This window comes from Odontesthes bonariensis, chromosome 20, assembly GCF_027942865.1.
Source record: "Odontesthes bonariensis isolate fOdoBon6 chromosome 20, fOdoBon6.hap1, whole genome shotgun sequence".
In the NCBI taxonomy this organism is placed as follows: Eukaryota; Metazoa; Chordata; class Actinopteri; order Atheriniformes; family Atherinopsidae; genus Odontesthes; species Odontesthes bonariensis.
In genome coordinates, this window is record NC_134525.1 from 9,702,238 (window position 1) to 9,726,064 (window position 23,827).

Consider the following 23,827-nt stretch of genomic DNA (forward strand, 5'->3'; position numbering starts at 1 on the left):
AAAAATAGAATAAAAATTAAAAACACAGTTAACAGGGGAAAAAGAAACATATAAACTCAACCATACGCACACCGAAAGAGAAATGTTTTTAACCTGGATTTAAAAGTGCTTACAGTTGGGGCTGATTTCAGTTCTGCTGGTAGTTTGTTCCAGTTGTGTGCAGCATAACGGCTAAAAGCTGCTTCATCGTGTCTAGTTTGAACTCTGGGCTCCACTATCTGACCTGAGTCAGCAGATCTCAGAGCTCTACTGGGTTTATACTCTCCTAGCATGTCATTCATGTATTCTGGACCTAAACCATTCCGTGATTTGTAGACGAGTAGCAGAACTTTAAAATCTATTCTGTATCTGACCGGGAGCCAATGTAAAGACTTGAGAACTGGGGTGATGTGATCTGATCTGGCCTGCATTGTACATATTACCTTGCATTAAATTATCCAGAACAGTATGTCAGTCTGAAATGGTGCAGAAAAAGCAAATAAAGGTTGAGAAACCTTAAGAGCGTATATGCTGGACACAGAAATCAAACTGCTGCTCGCTTTCAAAAAAGTCATCCTTAGAATTAATTTTGATATAAGAACAATCATGACAAAAAATATATAATCTTACAAGACTCACACTGGGAGATAAAGATACTGAGAGTAATATGTAAACCAAAACCCTCACGGGTACCCCGACAGAAAGAGCTCTGCCCTGTTAGCTGCCCCGTTAGCTGCCCTGTTAGCTGCCCCGTTAGCCTCTCCAAGCAGGACCTGCCCGCCGACTGATAAAAGAAAAGTAATTCAGAGATGTGCATCTGGAGCCAGACCAAAGTGCTTTAACTTTAAAGGAGAACTGCGGTATTTTCAACATTAAGTATCTTTTATGAGTCGTCTGCAATGTTTTAGAACCCCCCTCACCGCTTTTTTGATGTTTACTGCTGTCTCCGGTATTTGCCTAATTTTGATTCTTCTCAACCTGCTTCAGAATGGCAAGTCATGTGCATGTCCAAAAAGGTCCGTAAAAGCACCATAAACGTCCGTTTTCAAAATCATCAACTCACCGGAGTGGTTACTGGTGTGCACTGGTAATCCATATCAAATTTCGTTGCGAAAAGTTGCTTCTGTCGTGTTTTATTTGACATTTTGTACTGAATGTTCGTTGATATTACTCCGCCACCGCTAAGAAAATAGTTTTTTGGACATGCACATGACTTGCCATTCTGAAGCAGGTTGAGAAGAATCAAAATTAGGCAAATACCGGAGACAGCAGTAAAATTAAAAAAAGCGGTGAGGGGGGTTCTAAAACATTGCAGACAACTCAGAAAAGAGGCTTAATGTTGAAAATACCGCAGTTCTCCTTTATTGAAGAGGATCCTAAAATAAATTCTGAAGCCAACTGGCTGCTGGTGTACAAACAAGGACAAGAACAGGCTCAACATCTTCAAGCTATTGGACTGAATCCCAGAAATCACTGGGAGATTAATCAGCAGAATGGCCACCATGGAGCTTCGTTTTCATTTTGAGTTACTGTCACATGTTTTGGCAAAGGAGAAAAATACTATAATCTGATGTTTTGTGTGCTGTTTTTGAATAGCTTCAACCAAATGTGTGTGTTTTTTGAGGGGGCTGTTATGTTCAAGTGTTTGAGTGCATGTAAACACAAAAGCTGTCAGAGGAGCAAAGGTGCAGGTGCAGAACTTGCCTTGTGGGACTGAACGGTGTGATGATGGATCCGTTCAGCATGGCTGTAACATCACCGCAGGCTACATCTGCAAACTGCACACATGGAGGGGGGGTTACATTTATAAGAAAATCCACTGCATCTGGTTAATGTAACAGCACTTTGAGAGATCGCTGGCAGTTCGCAGTCTGTCCTTGTTGCTTCCTGTGGACATTTTTGATTTACACATCAAAAAACTCTCCAAGTATAAGGCATTTATCTACCACCAGTCTACTTTTGTACGTCACATTGTTATCTCCAACACTAGCAACGGGAAGGAAATGGAAACCATCGGCAGCAGTCGCAGTGGCAAAGGCCGCCCTCAGGCACCGGGATATAGTGGGGCATGTCCAGCATGGTAGGAGTGGTCTTGGCGTGCAAACAACAACACCCACATGGCAAAAGGCCAATCCAAGGGAACAGCGGCACATGGTAGTGGAAGAGGTGCGCCAGCAAGAGGAAGCAGCTAGGTGCGCCAAAGCAGTCTCCCAAGCGCAGCAAGGCCGCTGGACGAGATGGGAGAGTGTTGAGAGGAGGAGAATAACATGGGGCGAGCTGTGGAGTATGGAGGCTAACAGGCTTAGTTTCATCCTCAGGGCCACATATGATGTGCTGCTCTCGCCAACCAACCTACACCTCTGTTATGGAGAGGAACCAGCCTGTCCCCTGTGTGCAGTCCCTGCAAACCTCAAGCACATCTTGGTGGGTTGTAAGACCAGCCTGACTCAAGGAAGGTACACCTGGCGCCACAATCAGGTGCTGAAGTGCTTGGCTGCCAAACTTGAGGAAATAAGGGTAACCACCAATGCTATGCCTCCAAATTCCCAGCCAGCGGTCCCATGGAAGACACCATTTGTCCGGGAAGGGGAGAGAAGGGTGACCAGGCCAGCTCCTCGGGAGGTGGGCCCACTGACCATAGCCCGGGACTGGGAAATGCGGGTGGACCTCAATCAGAGGCTCAGCTTTCCACCCGAAATCGCAGTAACGAACTTGCGCCCGGACCTGGTCCTATGGTCCAAGTCCTGCCACCGTGCCTTCATTGTGGAGCTTACTGTCCCATGGGAGGATGCGATCGGGGAGGCATATGAGCGGAAGAGGCTGCGGTATGCCAACCTAGCAGCTGAAGCAGAGGGGCGGGGCTGGAATGTGAAGGTGTGGCCTGTCGAGGTGGGCTGCAAAGGCTTTGTGGCCAGAAGTACCACGGGGATGCTGATGGAAGTTGGCATCAGAGGGCAGGCCCAATGGAGGGCAATAAAAGAACTGTCTGTGGCAGCTGAGCAAAGCAGTCACTGGCTGTGGCTCAAGCGCAGGGACACAACGTGGGCTGCCAGGTGAGCATGTGGTGCCACTGTGCGACACGCAGCCAGGTCTGATCAGCCTGTGGTGGGCCAACCCTGGCAGAGGGTGTCTTGTGAGGAAATGGCCGAAGCACCCTATGATGCCCGGGCACACAACTGATGATGTGTCGCGCTGGGGGCGCCACATGGTCAGCAGTGGCAAATCCCACTCCACTGTCACTTACCATGAACATGAAGGGACTTCAACACCTAGTCCTATAACGAAGTCAGAAGTATCTGGAAGCACAGGGTTGAATGCAAAGCTCCACCAAAGTCAGTTTTATCGCTGTTTAGCCGTCCAGATGTTGCCATTGTTTCCAAGATCCCATCTTCAACACTGTGGGTGTTTCTGGGTAGATTTTCCATCTCAAAGAAAACCCGACAAAAGGCAAACAAGTAGCAACGAAACAAGTTATCTGCCTTCACGTGATGCATACTGATTTCATCTGGAACAGCTTGGAAAACAAGCAGGTTTCCCTCGCAGCGAAATACTGCACACGTCAAGTCAAATCCTTTCTAACTCTCAGGAGAGTTTTCTGCTTGGCTGAGCAGCTGCGCGGTGAAAGAAACTTTGTTTTCAGTCTCGTTGCAGCATTCAAACACAGCTGTGTAACATTCAATAAAAGAGTGTCTCTATTAGGACGATGGATATCAGTTTGGGATATGTATTATTATTATATTTATTATTATTATCAGAGTTATTGCACCTTATACCACCAGCAACTAATAGGAATCTGTGTTAAAGTTGAATACTTTGAATGTTTTATATGCTTCTCATAGTCTGTTGTAGTGCAGAAATGTATGTGTGTTGAATATGTGTTTTTAGTTGTGTGGCTGCACAAAACTCAGCGAAACCAAAGCAGGGCCTCTGTGAATGTGTGGGCCACTCAGGAGAGAGCTGTGCAACGCGGCTCCATGGAGACCGACACAATGCCTCATTGATGAAGGCCCAGGCAGCGCGACCTTTTTCTTTCCTCCTCTTCATCACGATCAGGAGAGATCTGGTCCACACGTGTTTCTCTAACCACTGCTCCATCCCAGGACTGTGGGGCCTTTTTTGAGGACAAACTAGGGAGTTGTTGTTTTTTTGACTCACGCGAGCTGAGATTCGGTTCCAAAAGGAGCGAACAGGGTTGTTGTCGCAGTCTGTCCATCCTGGGCAGCCGGTGGTCAGTGTTTCTGTGACAACAGCAACACACATTTAGCTTCAGTAAGCTGCTCGCTTAAAGGAGAAGTTTGGTTTTTTATAAACCTGGATCTTATTTCTGGCATAAAATACGTTCATCTACTCACCGATAACAGTTTGGTGAAAGTTGGCGTCCTTCGGAAGATACTTAGATCACTGGAGATCAGCGTATATCCATATAACGGGAGAGAACAGGGCAGAGACAATACAGCCTCTAAATAAGGCATTATCTGTCTTTATTTCACCAATACTTTAAGACCAATGAATGAATGAACGCGTACTATTGCACTGTTAGCTCAGAGCTGCCGTGTTGTTGTTATTATCAGATTTTGATGACGTTGACGACGACTCTGAGTACGATGGACGTCCTTACCGGAGTGAATGAGCTGTGCAGCAGTGGCGAGCGTTGATGACGTCATCCCAGTAGACGAATGTTTAGAAAGCCCCGGATAACAACAGCACAGCAGCTCTGAGCTAACAGTGCAATAGTACGCGTTCATTCATTCATTCATTGGTCTTAAAGTATTGGTGAAATAAAGACAGATAATGCCTTATTTAGAGTCTGTATTGTCTCTGCCCTGTTCTCTCTCGTTATATGGATATACGCGGATCTCCAGTGATCTAAATATCGTCCGAAGGACGCCGAGTTTCACCAAACTGTTATCGGTGAGTAGATGAATGTATTTTATGTCATAAATAAGGTCCAGGTTTAAAAAAACCGAACTTCCCCTTGAAGAGAAAGCTGGATGCTTAGGGCAGGACAGAAACCGTGAAATGAAAGAGCAAAAAACAATGTGCTCCACGTGATGTGGAGATAAAATGCAACATCTTATGGAAGAGACCAATAAAAAAAAAAAACAGTTTGGGGGTTAAAGAAGAGGTCCAGAATACTTTTACAGTTATTTTAGATCAACACTCCCTGCAGCCTGTTAGATTAACCTCCAGTTTGGCACAGTATAGTCAGAAAGACTTTCATGATATCTATCTAGTTTAATGATAAAACAGTCCAGGCTTACATAGCGTCCTTTAACTTTGGCTAACTTCCCAAACACGTTCATTTCATGCCTCTTAACATTATTTCTCTAATCCTAAACACATTCACACACCAATGAGCACATCAGGGGATATTTGGAGCTCAGGGTCTTTCAAACGTACACACGAACATGCTATGTGGATACAAGCCTTTAATAAACAGGGTTTCTTTCCAGGAGAATAATATATTCTAGGATTTTTATTAATTTCTCCACCTTTTTTGTCCCATATTCATTATCTTTTTAATATATTCCAAATTTGACATTTCCATGTCGTGTATGTGTGCGTTTTCTTTTCTCAACAAGTCAACTGAAACATTCATATAGGTGATTTGTTCATACCATCAATATGATTCATAACGCCCTGTAAAATGCCTCCCCTGCAGACGACAGAAGGAAAAACTACCCAAATGAGTGTTTCCACATCAAAGCAGACATCATTGTCGAGTATTTTCTTTAAGAAACCACAAAGTCCTTAAAAGGACAACAGAAGGGGGATGGAGGGAGAAGATTAGCGCTGCACTTTTAACCACGGGCCTTTGTGTGACGTAAGATCAACACCAACAAACGTTACGTTCGTAACACGACAACACTTTCCTAAAACACTTCCTGCTTGTATTTAGAAAATAGCAACACCTGGTTAGGGTGAGGAAACAACCATCGTTAGGACTTCAGTATAAAAGAAAACCTTTTCAGAACACATCTGTACCCTCATGGATGACATTACCCTTCACATGCAGTTGCTATCATGACCACTAGAAGTCCCCAAAGCACAAATAATTGTGATTTTTTTTTCATGTTGGTACAGTACAAGTTTTATCTGAAAAAAACAAAGATGGAAAAGTATTCACAGTCTAGAAACAGGTTCTTCAGGTCTGCTTTTTTCCCTGAGAGGTTATCAAAGCAACTCTTTTCCAAGGAAAGAGTCAGTGATTTGCTTCCTTTCCTGAGTGAGCCATTTTCTCAGGAAAGGAAGCCCTGAGAAATGGAGATATAAGTACTCTTACATTATTGATAAACTGACATGTTCCATAAGCCTTTGCTCTTAAAGGTGAAAGTCTCTCCTAGATTCCTTATTGTGGGTCACCACAGATTTGATCACATTTCAGGTGATAAAGAATGACAAGCCAACAACAGCTGCCACTCTTTTGTCTCGACTAAAAGGTGAAATTGAACAAAGCCGGTTTCAAAGACGTCTTTCGCTTGAAGAGGCTTACCGCTGCTGCCCTGCTTTCCACACCAGGTGAGCCCGTCCAGGACAGATCCCAGCAGAGTGTCCTCCAGGGTGACAAAACAGTCTCTCTTCTCAGTGAAGTCATGGACCACTTCCTTTGTTTTGCTCCAGAGCATCACCTAATCCACGATAACAGTTATCACATAGTTAAACATGCCTTCCCTGAATTGTAACACGCGTATTCATGCTGTTCTACGTGTTTACCCTGTTGCATGACGGTTTGAAGGGGGCTAAAGCAATGAGAGGGTCATAAGCCTCCATGGGAACTTGACAAGGGTCCCGGTTCACATAGGCTTGTTGAAATGCATCCCATATTTGTTCACAGTTGGAGCTGGAAGACAGAAGATGATGTTTGTAGGGTATTTTCGGAAAAACTAAACCAAGTTCTTAATAGGTTGGAGCTTTGTGGCTGACGCGTGTTCCAGGATCCAAAGAAAGATAACTTATCTTCCACCGAAGTCACGTTTTGTATTTTTTATTTTAAAACAAATAAAACAACATAAATGAATACAAACGAAAATATGCCTCCTAAACTTTTACAAAAAAATCTAAGGCTCCACAGACCACGCACGGTAACGGCACGGTCAGAAAACCGTGAGGCACCAACCTTCCACCTGCCGTGTCAATCTAATAATGCCCCCTGTCACAGGCACCTCGCGCTGAGTTCTAAAGTGATTAAATATCTACTATGTAACTTCCTGTAATTATTCTAAATCCACATTTTAACCTTGTACATATGTTTTTAACCTAAATTATTAATTGTATCAATCATGAAATCAGATAAACATCAAATATCTTATCAATATGAAATTATAATAAGAAATATTGTTTTCAAATACACATAATATGGGGCAAATTCAAAACTAGGTATAAAATAGGCATCTGGCGCCTACATTACCGGCCCCTAATTGTTCTAATAACAAAGTAACATAGAACAATTACCAACTTCTTCCTAAGTAAAATATGAATCGTATCCACAATATATATGAAGTATGCAAATGTCTGTCATATAACCAAGATACTATTAATAAAGTACACTAAATGTCCATTGTTCCTTTGTCTAAAGTTTCAAGGCTATAAAGTCCATAATTGCTCTATCTGCAGTGAAGAAAGAAAAGAGAGAAAAGAGTTAAAGAAATAGAGAGAGAGTAGAGCCAGAGGTTGCTAGAACATGGCTCCTCGAAGGGGCTTAGTCTTTACCACTAGCCCGGTCAGACTCCACAAGCAGACAGATCTTCGTAATGGGTCTGTCCAAGACGTTAGTCTTTGTCTTTATCTTTACTCTGCGGACCAGACCGCTCTTGTCTGGAACTGTTTCGATGATCTTGCCCATAATCCAGGAGTTTCTAGGCGCACAGTCATCCACGAGAAGAACAATGTCTCCTTCAGCGAAGTTCCTGGATGCTGTGGCCCAGCGCTGGCGCTCCTGTAGTTGGGGTAGGTACTCCTTAGTCCATCTCTTCCAAAACAAGTTGGACAGGTATTGTACCTGTTTCCACCTTCGTCTTGAGTAGAGGTCGTCCTGGTCAAACAATCCTGGAGGCAATAAGGGTGTCGTCTTCAGCAACAGCAAATGATTAGGCGTCAGAGCCTCTAAATCATTCGGATCATTGGATGCCTTGGTGATCGGACGGCTGTTGATGATCGACTCCGCCTCACACAGGACCGTATGAAGGCCTTCCTCGTCGAGGATCTGTTCTCTCACAGTTGAATTCAGCACCTTCCGGATTGATCGTATCAACCTCTCCCATGATCCACCGTGATGCGATGCAGTGGGAGGGTTGAACGCCCACTTGATCCCATGCTGGTGGAACAGATGCTGAAACTCTGAGGAGTTCCAATCAGAAATGGCTGCCTTCAGCTCGCGATTGGCAGCAACGAAATTCGTCCCGTTATCCGAGCGAATCTCTTTCACTTGTCCTCTGCGTGTTATGAAATGCCGAATCGCGTTAACGCACGAATCAGTGTCCAACGACGCGGCTACCTCGATGTGCACTGCGCGAATGGCTAAACAAGTGAATATGACTCCGTATTTCTTTAAAATGGTTCGTCCACGCTTAACCTCCAGTGGTCCGAAATAATCCACACCAACTCGAGTGAAAAGTGGGTCATCTGGGATCACTCGCTCTTGTGGAAGATCAGCCATAAGTTGGGTTCCAACTTTCCCATGCAAGCGGCGACACGTCACACACTTCCCAATCACTTTCCTAATGGCCATGTTGGCGCTTGGAATCCAAAATCTTTGGCGCAGCTCAGAGAGCATGTGATTGCGCCCTCCGTGCCCAGTCTTTAAGTGAATCTGTTGGAGGAGTAAGTCTGCTATGTGAAAGTCTCTGGACAGAATGATTGGCTGCTTGCTACTTTCTGGCATAGCTGCCCGACTCAGTCTTCCGCCTACTCGCAACAGGTTATCTTGAAGTATTGGGTTCAGCTTGTACAAGTGACTACTGCGCTTGACACTCTGAGCCTTGTGCAAAGCCGCAATCTCTTCTGAGTATTTCTCTTTCTGACAGAATTTGATTATGTCAAGTTCTGCTTGCTTCAGGTCTTCCACTGAAAGCTGAGTAAGTTTAATGCTCGCCTTGAAGTTGTCAATCTGGCTTTGAATCAGCTGTTCATTTTGAACTGCACTGTCCTCAGTGTTGACTGCACACAGCTCTTTGCGTTTTTGACAGAGGCTTCGCAGTATGGCCTTCAACTTCAGGAACCACACCATGGTTCTTTTCAATTTGATCCATGATGAGAAGTGGTTGATTAGTCTTTTGAATGGAGTGACATTCTCTTCCACTTCCACTCGATTCACTGTGACCTTTTTGATCTCAGGATCGTCTGACGTAAGTTGTATGTGGCTCAATGGAGTGTTGGGCCAACTCTCTTCAGGACTGTGGAGAAACTCGGGTCCAGACACCCATGTGGTGTTCTTCAGGAATTGATCCACTCTTTGCCCTCTAGAGGCACAGTCAGCTGGATTCACGTCAGTGCTGACATGTCTCCACTGTTCCACATCAGAGTTCTTCAAGATAGCGGAAACTCTGTTTGCCACAAATGTGCGGAAACGTGTGGTTTCATTTTGCAGGTAACGGAGTACTACCGTACTGTCAGTCCAAAAAACTGATTCTGCGAGATCCAGTTGTAGCTCTCTTCTTAGGACACCATCCATCTTAATGGCCACCGTAGCTGCAATCAATTCCATCCGGGGAATGGTAGGAGGCCTAAGAGGCGCTACTCTGGACTTGCCCATCAGGAATGCGCAGTGTGTCTCGTTGTCTGCGTTGCGCAGGAGAAGGTAGCTGACCGACCCGTACGCATCCTCACTCGCATCCGCAAAGTGATGTAATTGACCAAATACGCAACTTCCAAATTCTTCAGGCTTGAGACATCTGGCCACTGAGAAGTGCTCTAAGGCAGGAAGACTAGCTAGCCAGTCCGTCCACTGCTTCTTCACATGCTCAGGTAAGTCGTCGTCCCATCCAATCTTCAATCTGCATAGTTCTTGCAGGATAGCTTTCGCTGGCAAGACTACAGGTGACAAAATGCCTAATGGATCGTAGACTGAACCAATGACTGAGAGAAGTCCTCTCCTGGTGAATGGGCGATCTCGGATGGTGATCCTGAATTTGAATGTGTCTGACTCAACACACCAGTTGAGACCGAGAGCCCTCTCCAGAGGTAGTTCATCATGATCCAGATCCAATGTTTTCATTTCTGTTGCCAATTCAGACTTGGGAATGGAGTCAAGCACTTTCCGTCGGTTGCTTACCCATTTGGTGAGGCGGAAGCCTCCTTTGGCACAGATCTTCATTAGGTCTTGACACATGGATACAGCTGCCTCTTCTGTAGCAACAGACTTGAGGCAGTCGTCTACGTAAAAGTTCTGTAAGACGGTCTGAACCACTTCAGGTCTGAACTGCCCACTCTGATCTTCAGCACACCTCTTCAAAGCGAAGCTGGCGCAACTCGGTGAAGACGTGGCCCCGAATAGGTGCACGGTCATCTTATGCTCCGTCAACGCCTGGTTGCAGTCACCGCCTGTCCACCAGAGGAACCTGAGCAGGTCGGAGTCTTCCTCAGACACCTTAACCTGGTGGAACATTGCTTCCACGTCAGCCATGATCGCAACAGGCTCTTGTCTGAATCGTATCACAACACCAATCAGACTGCTGGTCAAGTCTGGACCCTGAAGGAGTTGGTCATTCAGGGATGTGCCTTGATACGACGCTGCACAATCGAACACAACCCTTAGCTTCTGTTTGACAGGGTGGTATACAGCATGGTGTGGTATATACCACACCTTTCCTTCTTTGTGCATCAGCTTGTCCTCTGAGAATTGCACCGCATAGCCCTTCTTTATCAGGTCTTCCATAAAGTCTGTATACTCTTGTCTGTAGCAGTCGTTCCTGAGAAACTTCCGCTTTAGGTTTTGTGCTCGCTGTTCGGCAATTGGACGATTGTTTGGCATGTGAACCAATCTGTTCTTGAGGGGTAGACATAAGGAGTAGTGACCATCAATCAGTGCAGCAGATTCCGTGACCATATCCATGAACTGGTGATCTTCCCTGGACATCTCCACTTCTTCATGTTTTCCACTTTCCGGAAAATCCACCTTGAACTGTTGCAGCCACAGGTTCTCCAAACTGCTGACTGATATGCGGTTTGCTGTTTTCCTCTTTAACCCTCCTTTGTCTTCGTGGCTGTTTGTTTCCCTCAAAGGTCCATTCACAGTCCAGCCTAGCTTGGTTCGCACGGCGTATGGCCCATTACCAACACTGCTCACCAACTCCCACGGCTCCATAGCTTTGGGTACATTTGCTCCTATAAGCAATCCAATTTCGGCTTCGATATGAGGTAAGTGTATTTCTTTAAGGTAGGTCCACCTTTCTAGATCCTTTTGTTTTGGTATGTTTTCTTTTCCCACGGGTATGGATTTCTGTGAGAAGACGTCTGGAAGATCGATGAACTCCTCACCGGACAAACTGCTGACTTCCAAGCCTGACACTACGTAAGTACGAACAGGTTTCTCTTCGTTCATGGTTCTCAGTAGTATGTCGGTCTTTCTTCCAGTGAGCTTCAACTCGTTCATCAATGCCTCGGTACAGAATGTGGCCGAGCTTCCTGGGTCCAAGAAGGCGTACGTCTGCACCACTGCGTTTCTCCTCTTGGCTTTGACCTGAACAGGAACGATCGCCAGCGTACAGTCGTCTTCCCCGGCCCCAGTCAGCTCACCACCCTCAGACTCTGCGGTGATGAAGGCACTGAGGATAGTTTGCGTTTCACAACTCTGTGTCTCCTTTTCTGTTTCAGCAACGGTGTCCTTTTTCTTAATGTGCAGCAACGTTGGATGCGTTAGCGAACACACCTGACAGCTGATCTTTGCCTTGCAGGACTTACTCATGTGGCCTTGCTTTAAGCAGCCGAAACAACATCCTTTGCTCTTCAGGAAGTCAATCTTCTCATTGTGTGGCTTGCCTTTAAGCTTACTGCACATTTCCAAGTTGTGTTCACCGTCACAGAAGAGACACATCTTTGTTGCAATCCTTTCTGAATTTGTGCTTTCCTTTGGCTTTGTTTTTGCCTCCTGTTTGTCCAACTGTTTAGCGCTTGTAGTGAATGACTTCTTAATTATGCTTTTCTTCTGCTCTTTGCTATCATTTTGCTTAGGTGTAGGTGCTTTAGCTGTTGTGCTATCTTTTATGTCTCCGAAGATTGGGTGCAGTGCAATTTTGGCTTGTTTGTTAATAAACTCCACCAAATCCTTAAATTTGACTCTCTTGTCTGGTTGCTCTTGCACTCCAAATGCAACACCTCTCCATCTTTCACGTAGCTTGTAAGGAAGCTTCGAAACGATAGCCTTCAAGTTTGCAATATTATCAAGCTCATCCATGTAACTCACTTCAGTCATGGTGTTGAGGCATGCTGTCAGAAAGAGTGAGAAAGCGTTCAGTGATTCAGCATCCTCTGGCTTGATAGGCGTCCAGTTTACTACTTTGTTCATGTAGGCTACAGCAATCTTGTAATCGTTACCGAAGTGTTCTTTTAGCAACCTCTTTGCTTTCTGGTAGCCTTCATCTGGCTTCATATGAAGACAGCTCTTTATCAACTCTTTAGGTTGTCCACTTGTAAATTGCTCTAAAAAATAGAGACGATCCTTAGGGCTTTCAGTGCGTGATTCTACACCATGTTCAAATGCCCTTACAAATGTGTTGTAATCAAGGGGGTCACCACTAAAGGTGGGAATGTCCAATGGTGGCAGAGTCATCATTTTCTGTTGCTTCACCATCAACTCGGTTATTGTATTCTGACGAGTCATAACACTGCAGAGTGTTTCAACTGCATGGTCATCTGCTACAGGTGTAGCTGTAGGCTGCCGTGTGCTAGTAAGCTGCTGTGCACCAATGGACTGAACCTGTTGTGCAGCAATAGGCTGAGGCGGCTGTGGCATGAATTGACCATGAGTACTTGTGTTGTCAGTGACTGGATTTCGACTTACAGGCAGTTGAATATATCCAGATTCACTTGTTACTGAATGGCGTGATGAATGGCGTGATGCTTGGCTCACTTGAGAAGAGCATTCACTTTCATAATTTTTCAAAATTTGTATTTTTGCATCCGAAGCTGCAATGAGCGTTTGCAAATCCAATTGTTCTTTTTTAGCCTTTATTTCAGCTTCCTGGCGTTTTAAATCCGCTTCTAATTGTTCCTTTTTAGCTTTTAATTCAACTTCTTGCAACTGTAAATCTTGTTTTTGTTGCAAAGTCGTTGCCTGTGCAAGCAATGTAGCTTTCTCCATCTCTGCTTTAAGCTTAAGCTTTGAGGAAGTAGTGGACACTCTGCTTCCAACTACTGTCTCACGCCCTCTACTCCTCCTGCTCGAGGCAACCGATACAGCAGATGCACTGTCTGAGGGACGAATTTCAGCGTCACAGCGTCTTGCTTGTTCAGCGCGGGCCGCCGCTGCTTTAATCCATATTTCCACATGTTCAATGAACCCCTGCATTCGGCTGGCATTTGGGTTAAACCATGACTTTTGGTCCCTCTTGTACTCTTCTTCATCCATTAATTGTTGCAGACCATCATTTAACTTGCACAACTCTTCAAATGAATCTTGAAAATCTACACGCAATTTCTGTTTAACTGTGTCCACGTTATTATCGACTTCCATCAGCGTTTCAATCCGGTTAACCTGGCTAGTTAGATGGCCTAGCTTAGCTTTCCTTGACTGTGTTAAACGATGTAGCTTGTCTTCAACGGCTTTCTCGGTCATTTTCGATTCTCTTTTTCCACTAGTTAATTGTTCATTAACTTCATCCATAATGGCAAACTTCCGAAAGAGCAAAACAAGTTACAGCTTACCAGACTGATCATCCACTCGTCTCGTGGCTATAGTTACTTTCCATCCAGTGTTCACAGATAATCTTCTGACCTTGATAAACGTTGTCCAGGTTCCACGAGTCCTTTTTCCTTTCCAATTCCTTTTCCACACGAAGCAGAAGGTTTTCTGACTAATGTAGGGTATTTTCGGAAAAACTAAACCAAGTTCTTAATAGGTTGGAGCTTTGTGGCTGACGCGTGTTCCAGGATCCAAAGAAAGATAACTTATCTTCCACCGAAGTCACGTTTTGTATTTTTTATTTTAAAACAAATAAAACAACATAAATGAATACAAACGAAAATATGCCTCCTAAACTTTTACAAAAAAATCTAAGGCTCCACAGACCACGCACGGTAACGGCACGGTCAAAAAACCGTGAGGCACCAACCTTCCACCTGCCGTGTCAATCTAATAATGCCCCCTGTCACAGGCACCTCGCGCTGAGTTCTAAAGTGATTAAATATCTACTATGTAACTTCCTGTAATTATTCTAAATCCACATTTTAACCTTGTACATATGTTTTTAACCTAAATTATTAATTGTATCAATCATGAAATCAGATAAACATCAAATATCTTATCAATATGAAATTATAATAAGAAATATTGTTTTCAAATACACATAATATGGGGCAAATTCAAAACTAGGTATAAAATAGGCATCTGGCGCCTACAATGTTTATTGACCAAGCTCATTCTCATGGAAACAGCTGAGATGTAGGACCACATCTGGAGCAATTTTTGTGATACTTGTAGAATATTAATGATGTAAAAAAAAAATAATAATTTCCAGAAAAGGTGGGAACGAATCAAAGATGCAACAAGATTTAAATCTGTAATTTCTTAACTTTAAAGGCATCATAGAAGTAGAGTTTGTTGTGTTACATGTCCCTTGGCTGTGTTTGCTGTCGTGTTTTTGTAATACACTCCTGTTTCTGCCATTTGCCAGTCTGACTGCACCAATGTGCAACCCTGCAGTGAGTCCATTAAGAAGATCATTGAGTGAAATAACAAACAACCCTGACCTGCCACTGATCTTCTTGGGAAAACATGTCATTTTCATCTGTGTGATTGTTTCCCTGAGACTCTCTGGGCTGCAGTTCTTGTTCGAGTGCTCCTGCAACATTAGTCCTGAGAGCAGCTGCTCCTGCCAAGCTTCCTCCATCATATCATGCATCAGCAGATACTTTTCAAGTCAATATATCACAATCACAATGCAAAAAAATAGAGTTTTATAGTGTTTATTTTATTTTATTTTTGCCTAAAATGGTTTAGGTATTGCTTGGGTTATTTAAGGGATTTTTGCAGGACATAATGATGTCCAAGAGCTTTTTTCCTCATTTATCCAAACAAAATAACATGAAATAAATAAACTTGACACACAAGAGATAAAAGTGAGTCCAGGACGTTGGTTTTATATACTGAGCTGAGTCCAACTTACCGGGCTGAGACCCCCTAGACGTGATTACATATATATATTTTTTTTAAATGGTGAAAATTGCAACACTTACTCTTTGAACTTCTGACACCTATCCAGAAATACGGGTTTAAGTTCGTTGGATCTCCGAGTGAGGGTCAGTCCCAACACAACGGCGACGATAATAATCAAAACCAGCACAGCGACCACACTTAAAACGAGGCAGCGTCTCGTGCGTCTCTTCTCCGGACCCCGAAACTCCCCATGCTCCATTTTACAAGAGTCCTACAAGTGTTAAAGAGACGCGCAAGCACCGCAGGGCGCGCGTGGACTTCGAGCTGGCCCCTTGGACCTTTGGCCCCTTGCCACATAACCCCGCTCCAATCAGGAGTGACGACATGTGTGCCAACCGCAGATAGATCGGTGAAAATGACTTCTGGAAGAAGAGGTATTACAGTATTGCATCAATCTGAGTAAATAGTCTGAATACTCAGAGAACAAAGATGTATAAAATCTTTAATAAATTGAAATGAGCTGCCGGTGTTATGCCGAGAAATGCATCCGCTGATGGTCCCCTGCTTTAAAGAGAGAATGGAATGATATAACTTCATTATCATTTGTTTACCTGATTGAAATAACAGATGCTAATTTCAATAAGTTCAAAATTGTCTTTAAAATTAAAATAATCAAATTTCATAGTTTTAGGTTAATTTTTTGATTATTTCATCTGGGCTATACTGAGTAAAGATTGATATTCATAGAAAATGTCTCCAACCGTCTTTCGGGCTTACTATAAAAGTGTTAGTCACGGCCCTTACTTTGGAAAATGTGTACAAAAATATAATAATAGGTGAAAGAGATGCTATAAAATGTGCAATTGCCGGATTATCATAAGTGTACATGTAATATTAATCCACTTGAAAAAAGTAGAAAAAAAAAGATGAACGCATGAAACACCATCGTCAGCTCAATATTATCACTGTAACTTTATTGGATAAATGTAATAATCCACACCTGAAACGCTCCCGCGAATGAGGATGCATTTCTCGGCATAACACCGGTTCAGTCTGGTACAAGCAGAACTGGAGCCAGGAAAAAAATAATAAGGTGGATATGAATGAACAAAAACCTTAATAAATGAAATATTAGATGTCTAAAATTATTCATCTATCTTTCATAACACGCCTCAAAACCACCGCCAAGTGGAGAGATAAAACAGCTTAAATATTTCTTCAATAATTAGTCAGCTTTTATGTTCGGCATATTTCAGTTTATGATATATCGAGCAAATTATTTATTTATTTATTCAATCTACTTCGACTGAACATGATCTCAGTGCCCTAAGCCGTGGCTGCAGCTATAGATAACTGCACCGCGTGTACAGCAGGTGCAAGCATGAACACGTTTCGTTGAAAACGTTTTATTTGAGTGAGTTAGGCTTAAGCTCTGGTCTGAAAAACATCCGGAAATTCAATCAGTATAAAGTTCAAACTGAGGCCAAACTGAATGTGGATAACAGGCACAGTGAATACAGGAAATCTACTTATCAATACTTATCTTCAGGCCAAAGTGAGATTTGAATCATGCCAAATTATAATTGTTAATTACTGGGTAAGTCTACAATTAAAGGTGTTGATTATGTTTCGTCTCCAGTATATCACCGCTATAATTGCCACAAACCTTTGAGTGAAAGCTGAGGAGTCAAAACGAAAGGTCAACCACTCCGGTGAGCAGGTTATTTTGTTCCCTGTTTTGTAGGACTTATAAAGGCGTGAGCATCGAATGAAAAACGAACACTGAGGAGACGGTTCAAAGTTAAGAAAATCAAAGTCTAAACAAGTTATAATACACTTTGTGTTGTACAAACCTTTAAAGGGTGTGTCGGAGCCTGAGGTTTTATATTCAACCAGACTGAGGACACCATAATCTTTAAGTGTTCTTTCATGTTGATTATTCTTCCCTTCCTTTTTTCCCCTGGGTTTTGGTCCTACGACACCAAAAACCTTCAGAGGTTTCAATGAACATGCACATACTCTACTTTCTGCATGACAAACACAGAAGATTTGAGGATCATAAAGGAACTGATATGTGATTTAGCACTTCTTAGAAATTAAATCACTTGGCTACAGAAAACACGTTTTTATTTTATTTTATTTTATTTTATTTTTTTAAATCAAAGACATCTTCTGTGGATCCTAAACCGCTTAGTAAGTGGGGTTAATTACGGGAATATGGCATAAACAACACAGCCTTTTACTGCATCTCAGGGCGCCGTTCCTTTAATTACTGTGTGGATTCACAATACGTTTATTCAACTTTCACAAAGCTCAAATATCAGCATCAGACGGCAGCACATGATATGTTTAGGTGAGTCAGTTGGATGAAAGGCTCTTTTGCTGCAACAGGGTGTTTGCACATGTCTGGCAGGAGGGGTGTTTTGGGTCCTGGATACACTGAAGGATCATCAGGGTCCTGCAGACAAATGATTTTGGTTAATTCGGGTGCCATCATTGGAAACATTGCTTTTAAGCCAGAAGATGTTGTGTTTCTCTTTGCCCGCCATATCCCGACTGATTGGTATGTAAACCAGTGTCGGAGCTTTAAACACAGCGTGATCATTTAGTCTTACACCTCAGTTGTGCAGTAATAAATCTCGGACCGCTATTTTGGATCACTACCAAATATTTGATGACATTAACGCGTCACTTACTGGTCGCTGTCTGTGCAGATCCAGCGGAAACCTCTGGACTGAAGGATTTGGATCAGGTCTACAACAGATCCTTGGTGACACGATTCTCTGAGGAAGAGAAAAGTAATGACATGTGAGGGAGTTTATTTTTTAATGCACACCGCTATCTAATAAGTCACCATATGGGCTACCAAGCTGTGAGAAATGTTTCTTCTTGGTGATAATGCAGATCAACTTAAAGCGATACAATGTAACTTCTCAAAAAGCCCACAATGGAGCTCCCCCTACAGGCTTGGAGGTAATGTACGGTTACACTGTCGTAAATACAACACCCTTTTGTTTTCACGTTTCACGTTTGTTGACGAACCGGCCAGGAGTCAGAAGGTGCAAGCTCTGTCGACCGAGAAGGTAAGAGTAATCAAATGTACCTGGGAGCGTGAGGGGTCTATTTGTGTTTGCGGTAGGTGTGCCAGAAAGCAAGTCGAAGTACTTCCGCTCAGCTCCCGGGCCGGTCCAGCAAAGTTACATAGCGCATTTTTTCCAAGTCAGACCCCCGAAGGGCATAGGAGACAGGCCAATCCATCCATCCATCCATCCATCCATTATCTTCCGTTGGTCCGGGGATCGGGTCGCGGGGGCAGCAGCTTGAGCAAAGAGACCCAGACGTCCCTGTCCCCGGCCAGTTCCTCCAGCTCTTCTGGGGGGACCCCGAGGCATTCCCAGGCCAGCCGAGAAACATAGTCTCTCCAACGTGTCCTGGGTCTTCCCCGGGGCCTCCTCCCAGTGGGACGGGCCCGGAACACCTCACCAGGGAGGCGTCCAGGAGGCATCCTAACCAGATGCCCGAGCCACCTCATCTGACTCCTCTCGATGCGGAGGAGCAGCAGTTCTACTCTGAGCCCCTCCCGGATGACCGAGCTTCTCACCCTATCTCTAACGGAGAGCCCAGACACCCTGCGGAGGAAACTCATTTCGGCCGCTTGTATTCGCGATCTCGTTCTTTCGGTCACTACCCACAGCTCGTGACCATAGGTGAGGGTAGGAACATAGATTGACCGGTAAATCGAGAGCTTCACCTTCTGGCTCAGCTCCTTCTTCACCACGACGGGCCGGTGCAGAGCCCGCATCACTGCAGACGCCGCACCGATCCGTCTGTCAATCTCCTGCTCCATTCGTCCCTCACTCGTGAACAAGACCCCGAGATACTTGAACTCCTCCACTTGGGGAAGGATCTCATTCCCGACCCGGAGAGAGCCAGCCGCTTCACACTCGGCTGCGAACCGCTCCAGTGAGAGCTGACCAAACTCTGACACCGGTCATACAGAGACCGAACAGCCCATATCAAGGAGTCTGGCACTCCATACTCCCGGAGCACCCCCCACAAGAGTCCCCGAGGGACACGGTCGAACGCCTTCTCCAAGTCCACAAAACACATGTAGACCGGTTGGGCGAACTCCCATGCTCCCTCCAGGATCCTGCGGAGGGTATAGAGCTGGTCCACTGTTCCACGGCCAGGACGAAAACCACACTGCACCTCCTGAATCCGAGATTCGACTATCCGGCGGATCCTCCTCTCCAGTACCCCCGAAAAGACCTTACCAGGGAGGCTGAGGAGTGTGATCCCCCTATAGTTGGAACACACCCTCCGGTCCCCCTTTTTAAAGAGGGGGACCATCACCCCGAACTGCCAGTCCAGAGGCACTGCCCCCGATGTCCACGCGATGCTGCAGAGGCGTGTCAACCAAGACAGCCCTACAACATCCAGAGCCCTAAGGAACTCAGGACGGACCTCATCCACCCCCGGGGCCTTGCCACCGAGGAGCTTTTTGACCACCTCGGCAACCTCAGCCCCAGAAATGGGAGGCCCCACGTCCGAGCTCCCCAACTCTGCTTCCTCATCGGAAGGCGTGTCGGTAGGATTGAGGAGGCCCTCGAAGTACTCCCCCCACCGACTCACGACGTCCCGAGTTGAAGTCAGCAGAGCCCTGCCCTCACCATACACGGTGTTGACGGTGCACCGCTTTCCCCCCCTGAGCCGCCGGATGGTGGACCAGAATCTCCTCGAGGCCGTCCGGAAGTCGTTCTCCATGGCCTCCCCGAACTCCTCCCAAGCCCGAGTTTTTGCCTCAGCAACCGCCGAGGCTGCGTTCCGCTTGGCCTGTCGGTACCCATCAGCTGCTTCCAGAGTCCCACTGGCCAAAAAGGCCCGATAGGACTCCTTCTTCAGCTTGACGGCTTCCCTCACCACTGGGGTCCACCAGCGGGTTCGGGGGTTGCCGCCACGACAGGCACCGACCACCTTACGGCCACAGCTCCGGTCGGCCGCCTCAACAATGGAGGCACGGAACATGGCCCATTCGGGCTCAATGTCCCCCACCTCCCCCGGGACATGGTTGAAGCTCTGCCGGAGGTGGGAGTTGAAACTCCTCCTTACAGGGGATTCCACCAGCCGTTCCCAACAGACCCTCACAATACGTTTGGGCCTGCCAGGTCTGACCGGCTTCCTCCCCCACCAGCGGAGCCAACTCACCACCAGGTGGTGATCAGTTGACAGCTCCGCCCCTCTCTTCACCCGAGTGTCCAGGACATGCGGCCGCAAGTCCGACAATACAACCACAAAGTCGATCATCGAGCTGTGGCCTAGGGTGTCCTGGTGCCAAGTGCACATATGGACACCCTTATGCCTGAACATGGTGTTCGTTATGGACAGTCCGTGACGAGAACAGAAGTCCAACAACAAAACACCACTCTGATTCAGATCGGGGGGGCCGTTCCTCCCAATCACGCCCCTCCAGGTCTCACTGTCATTGCCCACGTGAGCATTGAAGTCCCCCAGCAGGACGAGGGAGTCTCCCAGAGGAGCACTCTCTAGTGCCTCCTCCAGGGACTCCAAAAAGGGTGGGTACTCTGAACTGCCGTTCGGTGCATAAGCACAAACAACAGTCAGGACCCGTCCCCCCACCCTAAGGCGGAGGGAGGCTACCCTCTCGTCTACCAGGGTGAACCCCAATGTACAGACGCACAGCCGGGGGGCAATAAGTATGCCCACACCTGCTCTACGCCTCTCACCGCGGGCAACTCCAGAGTGGAAGAGAGTCCAACCCCTCTCGAGGAGGCTGGTTCCGGAGCCCAAGCCATGCGTCGAGGTGAGTCCGACTATATCTAGCCGGAACCGCTCAGCCTCGCGCACCAGCTCAGGCTCCTTCCCCAGCAGAGAGGTGACGTTCCACGTCCCAAGAGCCAGCTTCAGTAGCCGAGGATCAGACCGCCAAGGTCCCTGCCTTCGGCTGCCGCCCAGCTCACACTGCACCCGACCCCCATGGCCCCTCCCACGGGTGGTGAGCCTGTCGGAAAGGGGACCCATGTCGTTTCTTCGGGCTGTGCCCGACCGAGCCCCACGGGCACAGACCCGGCCACTAAGAATAAGAACAATAAGAACAATAGATGAAATCAGAAGTTAAAATATGATTAAGTTTTGAAACTCAAGCTTCAGATTGGGAGCTGGTACAAAGCTGCAGGGTCACAGTTAGTTTTGCTTATGCCGCTCTTTGTTTTTAGATCTAACTTTGACTGGATTCCCTGCGTTTGCAGCACATTTAGATTTGGTCAATTAGAAGTTCTTTATTTTCTTCAGCTGCCTGTCGAACAAACCCGAATCTGAATTTGGATCCCTCTCGACACAAAAGGTCACAATCATCTCAGCAAGGCTTCAACCATCAGGCCTTTATGGTAGAGTAGCATCAAAGCATTTGATGAAGCCCTGAGACAACCTCTAAACCAAGGAACCGGGATGCCCATGTTTTATATGTGGTCCGAATGTGTTCAGATTGTTCTGATGACATGAGGGTTTTCTGCTCTCCTGGGACAAAATTGATAAAATTGAACAGAATCGAGAGGAGGAGCCAGATGAGGTGGCTCGGGCATCTGGTTAGGATGCCTCCTGGACGCCTTCCTGGTGAGGTGTTCCGGGCCCGTCCCACTGGGAGGAGACCCCGGGGAAGACCCAGGACATGTTGGAGAGACGCCTCGGGGTCTGAACAGAACTTGAAGAAAGATGTATTACTGAAAAGTGAACTTTAAACTGTAGTAAACAGCTAATACAACTTTGGAGTGGCTTCAGAAAAGTTTTGTGTGATCCAGTCCAGACTTAAACCCAACCTAACATATGGGTAAAGACTTGAAGATGACTGTTTACACATTAGTGATGGACTCAGCTGTTAAAATATTAAAGATATTATAGTTCCTTACAAGAACTTGTGTTTTAACTTTGATCTATTTATGGAGTGTTTGATGCACTTTAAATGTAGTTTATTTTAAGGCTGGATTCCCCACAAAAGCCGTGGATTGTCTTCAGTTTTGTTTTTACAGGTGTAGCAACTGGTTGTCTGATTTTTCATTGTTTTCTATGTTTGTCTCTTCCTATTTCTGTTCCTTTGCTCTCCCACTTTCCCTGTCCGGTCCAGTTCGGCACTATCAAGTTAAGTATTGTAACAAAAATAAATAAATAAATAAGCAGTTTATGGGCATCAAGGGGAGCTTTACTTTCATAAAGCTTCCCATGGCATAGCAAATGTGTTTGACATAAACGGTATTCAGATCACAATTCTGCTGCCATAATGCTGGACAGGACAAGGGGTTAAAATAAATAAATAAATGTTGTTTATGGCTGCTGGACACGGTGCTAAATTGTGTCTAACAGTGAGAAGAAAGTTTCTCTTCTATTCAAAGTGCAGGTTGTGCACATGGGAGGCAGAGCTTTCACTTTTCAGGCCCCTCTTTTTTAGAACCAGCTTTTTTTTTTTAGTTTTGGTGCTTTTGTAAAACAGTCTGAGTTGCATTTTGCTTAAAATTAATGGCATTTGAATTAAAAATGTTTTGAAAATCCAGGAGCAGTTTAGTTGTCTTGACAAAGGACAGAATAAAAGATCCATAGTGAAGGATTTGGTGACATCTAGTGGCAGCATTGCATACCAACGAATAACCAGTGTTTGGTAAAACTTGACACCAGAGCCAAAATTTTCCATCTTGTGAATTAACATAACAGCAAATGTTAACACTGATAGTTTTCTTTTTTTCCAAGTGAAGGATTTCTACATGTTTGTTTATTATCAAAGTGTTCATGAGGAAGGTTTAGCCATGGATTTATGGAGGCTGTGCAGACATGTAAAGGCTGCAGGGATGAGAGCAACCTTTAAGAGCTTTGGAATTAAATGCTTTGTGGTCCTGAACGATGCGCGTCCGTAGTTACCTTCATTCATGCAGTCATTTTCCACACCCAGTGCATCCTATTCAGGATCACAGGGAGGCGAGAGGCAGGGTCACCTCGGGACCATTCCATCAAAGCTGTTATAGGCTTACTCCCGATGTCTTCTTCTGTTACACAAACTCTGGTCTTATAGTAAAGCTCCACTGGTTTTTAGTCTCACATTTAGAGTGGTAAACACTTTAACACTGACATACACCTCCTCTTGTGGGCTTGACTTTTTAATATAAGCCTAAAAGCTCTTACTGCATCTCTGTGTTAAAAAAATGGACATTTATACAGTTGTTCCACTGAGGAGTTTAAACACAACAACTGGTACAAAGAGGAAGGACAAACTATGACTACATTTTCTAAGTGTTAAAGGGATAGTTCACCTCTTTTGACATGAAGCTGTATGACACCCATATTAGCAATATAATTTATTAAATTTGACTTAGCCGAGTTCCAGCCTCGTTTTGGTGTTGATGAAGGTAGTCCGGCTGGTTGGCTGGGGCTTAAAAAATAAAGCGTTTTGCTTCTCAAAATAATATGTGTTGAAAAGAGTAATACGTTTCCTTCACAAAATCAGTCTGCACGGCACGCAGTGATACGAAGGGAGAG

At 45.2% G+C, this 23,827-nt stretch overlaps 1 protein-coding gene across 2 annotated transcripts in view; it reads right to left on the reverse strand.

Annotated features, from left to right (window-relative positions):
* The window catches only part of LOC142370154 (ADP-ribosyl cyclase/cyclic ADP-ribose hydrolase 1-like), a 46,012-nt gene extending 30,464 nt beyond the window's left edge, over positions 1–15,548 (reverse strand). For both annotated transcript variants that reach the window (XM_075452601.1, XM_075452602.1), the window contains exons 1-5: positions 15,370–15,548; positions 6,694–6,820; positions 6,473–6,608; positions 4,135–4,217; positions 1,684–1,757 (exon numbers count right to left, since the gene is read on the reverse strand). In XM_075452601.1, the coding sequence (XP_075308716.1) occupies positions 1,684–1,757; positions 4,135–4,217; positions 6,473–6,608; positions 6,694–6,820; positions 15,370–15,548 (599 nt within the window). The remainder of the gene's footprint in view (positions 1–1,683; positions 1,758–4,134; positions 4,218–6,472; positions 6,609–6,693; positions 6,821–15,369) is intronic.
* Positions 15,549–23,827: the final 8,279 nt, after the last annotated feature.